The sequence below is a fragment of the Ovis aries genome, chromosome 22, assembly GCF_016772045.2.
Source record: "Ovis aries strain OAR_USU_Benz2616 breed Rambouillet chromosome 22, ARS-UI_Ramb_v3.0, whole genome shotgun sequence".
NCBI classification, from domain to species: domain Eukaryota; kingdom Metazoa; phylum Chordata; class Mammalia; order Artiodactyla; family Bovidae; genus Ovis; species Ovis aries.
In genome coordinates, this window is record NC_056075.1 from 48594480 (window position 1) to 48603017 (window position 8538).

An 8538-nucleotide genomic window follows, 5' to 3' on the forward strand; every position below is an offset into this window, starting at 1 on the left:
GCATCTAACTACTCCGCTTGTCTCCAGATGTGAAAGGCGCGGGGCAGCTTTGCCTTCCGGTTAGGGCTTTTGGGGGAGGTGGGGAGGACCCTATGGGAGGAAGGGTTGGGGGCAGGTCCCCAGGGCAGAGGGTCGGTCCCAGCCTTGGATTGGGGGTCTGGCGACCGCTTCTCAGATAGGAACAGATGAGAAGCAGAGCTTCTCAAACTTCTGTATCAGAGGCTAAGGAGGGAAGCAGCACCCCTCAGCGCCCCCAAGTCCACTGGTATCTGTAAAGCAGGGTTGGCAAGCAATTCCTGTAAAGGGCAGGACAGTAAATGTTTTCAGTCTTGCAAAAGCAGCCACAGATAGTATGTACCAAGTGGGCATAGCTGTGTTCCAATAAACCTTTATTTTACAAAACCAGTTGCTAACTGCATGGGCCACGTCCACAGCCGGCCTTGGAGCTAGAGCGGCCTCTGAGCACAGCGTTCCCCGACGTTTCCTCTTACTTCTCGGGAATGTTTGGGGACTTTGCGTGGCACTGAAACGTGGGGATGTCTTCTTAAATTCTGTATGTATATATTTTAAATCACTTATCAAGTGAAATTGTTTTCTCCTTCCAAATCCTAGCCTGAAGGGATTCTCTAGAACCCAGCCTTTTTGGCACCAAGAACCAGTTTCGTAAAAAAAACAAGTTTTTCCACAGACCCGGGATAGGATGGGGGTTGGTTTTGGTTTCACCTGCCGCTCCCCCCGTGGTGGGGCCTGGTTCCTCACAGACCACAGACTGGGGTGGGTCTCGGGGCTGGAGACCCCTGCTCTAGAAGATGCCCCACATTTACCTTGGGCCTGCCCTAGCCCACCCAGGACACTCAGAGGCCAAGGGGTGACTCGTGCCGAGACAGGGCCTGCATGTGGGTGGGCGTGGGACCAGGCTGACATGGCGCCTGCATGTGGCTGGGGGGCCACCAGGGTGGGTGTGGGGTCAGGCTGACATGGTGCCTGCACGTGGCTGGGGGTGGGGGGCCACTGGGGTGAGTGTGGGGCCTGCACGTGGCTGGGGGGGCCGCCAGGGTGGGCGTGGGGCCAGGCTGACGTGGCGCCTGCACATGGCTGGGTGGGGGCCGCCGGGGTGGGCATGGCGCCTGCACGTGGCTGGGGGGACCGCCGGGGTAGGCGTGGGGCCAGGCTGATGTGGCCACCTTGCTCTCTTGCAGATTCCCATCCTCATCCCGTGCCATCGCGTGGTCTGCAGCAGCGGGGCCATGGGCAACTACTCCGGAGGCGTGGGCGTGAAGGAGTGGCTGCTGGTCCACGAGGGCCATCCTGCCAGGAAAGCGGCCCGTGGAGGGGGCTCCTGTGCCACCAGCTCCTGGCGCGGGGCCCTGGGCAACACCACCAGCTCCCAGCCCTCTGGCCGAGACTGAGTGTGTATGAGTGTGTATGAGCAGCTTGCTGGGCATGGGGTGTGTGCTGGGGGGGTGGGGGGGTGGGGAGTGCTGAGGGGGGATGGGGGGTGCTGAAGGGGGGTTGTGTCTCATTAAAGGAGCCAGAGTCTCAGAGGTGTCACGTGTCTGCTTCTGTGCGTTTTACCACAAAGAGAGCCCAGAGGCTGCCTCCCGTGGGTCCAGCTTGCTCATTTCTGTCACTGTGATTGTACCCTTGCTGATTCTTTCAAGTCAGAGGTGAGAGAATGGGAGCCTGGCAAACATGAGGGCAACTGCCCTTCAAGGAAGGGGCATCTGGTGCCCACCAGGAACCGCTGGCTGCCTCGGATACCAAGGCGGTACCTAGAGCCAGGCGGGCCCCGGACCGCCAGACCCCCATGCAGGTCCATCCTTGGCCAGTTGGTCTGCTTGCAGCGCGCTCCATGCCTGCCCTTTCCTCTCAGCTGCCAAACCTGCTGGGGTGATGCTACTGAAGGAATGGGGGCAGCCCTGAAAAGACACGCTTACTCAGAGGCCCCAGCTTTATCTTCCCAGCTGCCAGAAGGCTAATGTAAGGTGCATCCATTTGGGGTCACGTCAACAGAATAGAAAATAACCACTTGCCAGAATAATTTGGGAAAACAAATAGCTCTTGGTGCCTGAAATGGCCCCTCCTGAGGAGTGGAGTCTCGCCCAGCCCGTCTCTCGCCACTCCTGGCCTGAGTCCTCTCAGGACCCAGGGCGATGAGGGACGCCTGCCTCTCTTTCCTGACTCGCCACCCCGACCCTGGGAGTCCCGCGGCTGGCGAAGTGGGTCAGCCTCGGTCACCGTGCAGGTGGGGGCGTGTCCGGCACTTGCTGTGCACACCGTCTAAGGCGGGAGTGCCACGCTGCCATCTCTGTTCACACCCGGGTGAGGGCACAGCCCTGGGCGTGTGTGTGTGTGTTCACACCCGGGTGAGCATGCAGCCCTGGGCGAGTATGGTTTGGGTGCACTCTGTGTGTGACCTCAGCACTGACCTCACACAGACTGACGAGGCTTTTCTCACCCATCTACAGTTCTTTGCATCCTTTTTTATATCAGCCAGATTAATTCTGGATTTTTCTCTTAAAAGTAAAATCCGACCGTTTCCCTGCTGTCTTCTGATCTGGTCCTCCTCTGGACTTCTTTAGAGCCAAACCAGTCTTTACAGGGAGCTGCCTGGATGTCTGGTGTCTGTGGACGGACCCTGAGTCTCCCTGCTCTGTCCACTCGAGCTCATGGCTCCCTAGGTGAGCCTCAAGAGCTGCGAGTGACTCCCCATCTGACATGTCAGGAAGGTGAGTGGGGTCCCCGGTGCCCTTCACATCTGGGGGCTGTGAGGGTGGTTGTGTTCTGAATTCTCTGAGGAAAAGGCTGTGCTCCAGGGGCTTGAGCCCCAGGATCCCACTGCTAGAACAGAACCAGCTGCTGGGCTGCTGCCCCAGCTCCCAGCCTTGGGGCCTCGGTGTGGGGCTGTCAGCACTTCTGATGCAGGGCGCCACCGAAGGGTGCTGGGCTGCGCTGGGGAGGCCCGGCCCCCGCTGCTCAAGGAAGGACTTGAAGACGGGATGGGCTGGAAGTCCATCAGAGGCCCTGGGACAGTCCCCAGGGCACGTGCTGTCTGTCCCGGTTGCCAGCGGACCAGCAGACCTCTCCGCAGTGCGGTCAGACCTTGAGGATGCATCCCAGGCCCCACACCCTCAGCTCTCGGGCTGCTCCTGGGCCTGGAGAGTGGGCATCTGTGATCTCCAGGTGCCCCAGCAGCGGGCAGCGAGGGAGGGTCCCAGACCAGGCAGCCCGCCGGGGCTAGGCCCCACCCCCAGTGGGTCCTGTCTGGGCCCTGCCTACCCTTGCTGCTGCACAGACGGAGTTCAGTCTCCCGGGTCCCAGCAGCAGAGCCGCCCCGAGGGTGGGCCTTGGACCGGTCCAGGGGCAGCGGACTCCGCAGGGGCCTCCTGGAACTGCTGCGGCTAGAGGAGCACCACGTTTGCGAAAACGGAGAAGATGGGGAGGCACAGGGGACACAAACCGCTCTCCCGGCGAAAAGGGATGCTGAGACAAGGACAGGCTCTGCCCTTGTCCTCGGCCCCAGGCCCCCTTGTGTGCGAGTTCCCTCCATCCATCGGCCAGACCCGCGGGGCAGCCGTGTGGCATGCGCACACCATGCTCGCTCTTCCTGGAGACCTGGGTCGTGGAGGGTTCAGAAAGATTTGTTTTTGCAGAACCAGCTGTTGTGAACTGGCTGCCTTTGACCATTCTAGAGGCTGAGGTGCGGAGGGCTGGCCTGTCCCTGCCCCCAGGGTTGGGAGCATCACGTAGCCCCCTCGCTTGCACACCTGAGCTGCAGAGGGATGAAGGGATAACAGGCCTGCCTTCCTGGTGCCCGAAGAAGAGGAGCTGGATCTGGGAGAGCACCGGGAAGGCGCGGAGAGGAGGCCGGAACCAGTGCAGGCAGCTGTGTTTCTGAGGAAGAGTGTGGGCTCACCTTGAAGGTGATTTAATCAAGCCAGCAGAAAAAAACCACGGTTCCTGGTGTGGCGTGACCACTGCTTAGAGGCATCCTCGTCTCCAGCTCGAATCTCTCTGGTTGCCCTCCCCACCCAGGCCTCGCATCTCCCTGCAAGCTCTCCTTACCCAGCACCACCTCTTTGGAGCAGCTCAGCATGTCCAGGGGGTGTGTTCATTACTGTCATTGTTCATTCCTTAACCTATTGTAAACAGCAATGTTATCCCAGGATGAAACTCCTTTAAAGCTTTAGGGTAAGAGAAAGCCCTGCGGGCAAGTGGCTGGAGACATCTTGCGGGGGGGGGGGGGGGGGGTGGTCAGTAGAGCCTGTGGGTTTAGGTGCTGCTCGGGAGTCGTGGGCGGGGAGCCCCTGTCTGCGGGGCCCTCCTGGTATAGCTCCGGCAGGGTGGGTAGGCACCGCTGGCCATGTGTCCCCACGTCCTCGGCACCCACAGGCTCAGCCTGGCACAAGAGCGGTGCCAGCTGGGGCCCCGGCCGCCAGGGAACAGGCAGGCCATCACACCCCCGCCATGTGAGCAGCGCACGCTGCTCCTGGGAGCTCAGCCCAGGCCCCAGTGCTGCTGAGGCTTCAGGCTGCGCACAGGCGGGCTTGGAAGCGGTAAACGAGCTATCTTACGGCGGGACACAGAGAAGCCTCCAGCTCGGGTGCTCTCCCCGGAAGCTGGCCCTCCCCGGCGGCTCTGAGCCGGCGCGCTGGGGCCTCCACACACTCTGTCTGCACTGGGCCTTCCTGCTGCTGGCCTGGCAGGGGTCCTGGCCGAGGACTGAACCGACTAGCCTCCCCCAGCCTGTGCAGGCTTTTTCTTTCTTGTTTACGGGTATTTGATTGAAGTTTGTGTTTAGGGATTTAAAGTTTTCACATCAATTTTACCTGTTATCAGTTTGAAAGACAATGAGATTTAATGGAACTCTGCCAGGCAGCCTTGTCTGTCTGTCTGAAGGAAATGGGGTGGCAGTTGAAAGCCAGACCTGGAGCCTGGAGAAACTGCAGGACCCGCATCCCTTAAGTGGCTGAGGGCAGCCGCCCAGGGTCCTCGGACCCCGTGGCTCCAGTTGTGGACAGATGGATGGCGTCTGGCCTCCATCACCCAGGCCAGCTCCTGGGGGCCCCTGCTGGGCGGACGGGCTGGAGCGGACAAGGACAAGGACGAGACACCAGGCAGCGGACGGCGCCTCACTGGATGAAAGGGCGGTGTTAACGAGTCTTTCAACGTTTCTAATTTGTGTTTTTCCCTCCTCTGAAACAAAGCCGTAAGAACAAATTCCATGTGGACGACAGTTAAGATTAATCCTAAAAGCATGGCCTCAGTGCCGTTGGCACCTGCAGAGACCATCCACTTAGCAGCTTGTTGGGAGCAGCCACGCTGGGAAGGGTGGTGACCACGGGCGCTGTGGTCAGGACGGACCTTGCTGGTGGTCATCATGGACTCTGACGTGTTGGGACGCAGAAGGATGGGCCGGAATCTGCTGCTCTGGGGAGCCCCCTGACCAGCTTTCCCGGTGTGTGCGCATGTGCTTCTGCGTCTGGATGCCGGCCGGGGGCTGGGAGTGGCCAGGGCTGCAGCATGGGGGGCGAGGAGCAGGAGCTTCACCTCTTGCTTTGCTTGTTTCTCAGCCTGGGCCCTCCCTGGCACGCACACCACCACACACGCACGCGCCACGGTCTCTCCCAAGGCTTCCCGTTAACACATCACTGTTGTTTAGTTCCCAAACACACGCAGTTTGTGCTTCCCAGACTGCTTTGTTGACTTAAATGAAGAAAAACCCATCTGGAGAAAATACAGTGTCCAAACGCCAAGCAACATGTGATGCTGAGCAAAAAGCGTTGCTTTGGCGTGCTTTGATCACCATGACGACAAGGCAAAGTGGATGCAGGTGCGAGACTTCGGGCAGGAAACGCAGGAGCAGGTACATAGCTGAGCTGCCGGCGCCAGCAGCAGGTTGGGTCCCCGGGCCTCTGGGCACAGATGCTACCCGAAGCTGAGACGTGACCGGAATGGCTCGCGGCACCCCCTGCCCACCCCCACCCCAGAGGAGGCAAGGCCAGCCCTGCCCAGCCGCCACTGGGGACTCAACCCAGGGCCAGTCGGGATGACAGAACTGGCGCAGCAGGACACTGGTCGCCCTCTCAGTGCCAGCACCCTCTGACCCCCCAGCTGGGGGCCCCGGGGTAGGGGCTTGAGTCCCTGAACACACTTGCTCACTTTCTGGGTCCGTTCTTGTGGACGTGTTTCTTTGGGAATTGAAACAACCCCCCACCCCACCCCACAGGGTTAAATTTCGTAGGAACTTGGAGACCCTCCCAGGGAACAGACATGACTGCACCCAATCCTGTCCCTGAACAGAGCTCCTCCTGACGCCGGATGTGCGACCGCCCCCGCTGTGTTCCCAGGCACTTGCCTCGTTACGCTTGCTCACTGTTTTGATTCCCAAGCAGGCACACGATCTGCTGCAGAGCGTGGGTAGGGCCCCGTGTGCAAGGGCTGGACCCGCGCAGAGCCCCCGTCCGTGACTGTTGCTGAGACGCGGCCGCAACCCAGGGACCCCAGCTTGGCCCTTCCTGCGTGTCTCGGGGGCCTCCTGCAGCAGCTCCCCACCGTTCTCCAGAAGCATCCTCTGCGTCCCCCTCGGCCATCCCTGCCTGGGGGTGGCCCGGCCCTCCTCCCGCCTGGGTCCTGCAGTTCCTGGGTCTCCTCCTGCCCCCTCCTCCCGCCTGGGTCCTGCAGTTCCTGGGTCTCCTCCTGCCCCCAGCTGCCTCCAGCCCCTTTCCCTTTTGTCGCTGTGCCTGATGGTGTCCTGTGACACAGAAGGTGCCCAGGAGGGGCACGTGGACACGTCCAGCCCCTGCAGCCCTGGCCATGCCAGCGTTGGGTGAGGGTCCCCACACCCAGAGCGGATGGCAGGTGGGGCTGCTTCGGCCCAAACCTTGTCCTTCGAGTGCAGACACGGCTCAGGGCTGTTCTGTTAGGACTTGGGCTTCTGGATTCCAGTGTGGAGGAGATGGGGGTGGCAGGGAATTTGGAGATCCCCCAGCCCCATGGCCTTTCCCACCCAGTTTCTAAAAGTGGCTGCAGCTGACCAGTACTGGGTGCTGGGTGCTGGCCAGAGGCTTCCTCCTACCCTCTCTGACCCTGGACAGGTCCCGGCAGCCACAAGGTGACCACAGTCCTGGGCCTCCCGTGCTGGCTCAGAGCCTATTCCCGGGGCACGTGTGGTGACAGGCTGAGAGGCAGGGGCCGGCCCCTGCCCACGGGCCAGCAGAGCATCGGAGGAAATGGTGGCAGTCCAGACACGGCGCCGAGTGGCCAGAACTCCGTAGGCAAAGTGTCCATCCCTGGCTCCTCGGCGCCCCTGTGACACAGCAGGGGTTAAAAGCAGAGGGGCGCTGACCTCGTCCTTACTCTGCTGCCTTATGAGCAGCAACTGAGGGCCCCTCAGCACCTGCCTGCCTCCTGGAGTGACTGCAGCCCAACTCTAACCCCTGGACGGGGACAGGGAACGCCTGTGAGTGAGCGCAGCCGCACAGGGCTCGGTGGGCAGCTGGGGAGACGGTGGCAGCTTTAAACATAAGGCAGCGTTCAATTCAGAAATCTGTAGTCGTGTTGGAGTAAATCGTACATAACACAAGCTGAACAAAGCGATTTTAAACTAGAGGCACTGAAGAAAAACCCGGTGGTGTGTGTACCTGGCAGCTCCCAGACGTCTCCGCAAGAAGAGAAAGTTGGAGCACGGCCCCCAGCCTCTGCCTGGGTCCCGGGAGGGGCACAGCCCCTGCTGCCCCCCGCAGAGGCCGGGTGGTGTGCACCCTTGCTGACTCCCGTGCACACATCTGGCCGCCACGTGGCTCCGACCAGAGCCTCTGGACAGCGCACCATGCAGTCTGGGCGCCCAGCTCTGCTCACCTGCCGGAGGGCCTCCTGCGCCGTCTCCAGGCCAAGTGCCACGCTGAGAACCTGCATTGATTTAAAAACTGCCTTTTCTTTGAGATGCAGAATGACACGTCTAAATGTTACACCACCAAGAGGTATGTAGCTGTCGGTACTTTTCCATGCAAACATCTGACTTCTGTGCCAGGAAGCAATGTGACAGGTATTGTGTAGTTTCAGGCAAATTGGTCTCAGATGTAGATGAACAGATTTTCGCGAGGAAGCGCTGGGAGCTCATTGGGTGCTGGGCCTGAGCCCGTCAGGCCGCTGAGGGCCCGCGTACCGCTGGCAGTGGCTGCCTCTTCTCCACCGGCCTCCCTGAGGGCTTCTCAGAGCCTCCGCTCCCAGCACGGTGTCTGCAGACCCTCAGCCCGTGCTGTAGTGCTGGTTCTGGACTCCGGCCGCTGTCACCACGGGCTCCTGTGCTGGGAGGACGGTGCAGGCTGGAGCTCCCTCTGCTCGGAAGCCCCTGGAGCCGGTCCTGGTGCTGTGGAGGGGAAGACCCCGCCCCCTCGGTGGTGAGGAGCTGTGCTGACACCCCATCTGTCCACTGCAGGGGCCGCGTCGTCCTGCATCAGCTGTGGGTCCAAGAGGGCCCCAAAGGGACCTGTGCACAACCAGGCCCCTGGAACCTGTGCGTTTGGCCTTACTGGG

At 61.0% G+C, this 8538-nt stretch overlaps 1 protein-coding gene across 7 annotated transcripts in view; it reads left to right on the forward strand.

Moving 5' to 3' along the window:
• The window catches only part of MGMT (O-6-methylguanine-DNA methyltransferase), a 273109-nt gene extending 264870 nt beyond the window's left edge, over nucleotides 1-8239 (forward strand). For 6 of the 7 annotated variants that reach the window (XM_042238454.2, XM_060404831.1, XM_042238455.2 and 3 more), the window contains one exon: nucleotides 1200-8239. In XM_042238454.2, the coding sequence (XP_042094388.1) occupies nucleotides 1200-1409 (210 nt within the window). In that variant the 3' untranslated portion in view covers nucleotides 1410-8239. The remainder of the gene's footprint in view (nucleotides 1-1199) is intronic. The other variant, XM_027960175.3, reaches the window with a different exon arrangement.
• The last annotated feature ends 299 nt before the right edge of the window (nucleotides 8240-8538 follow it).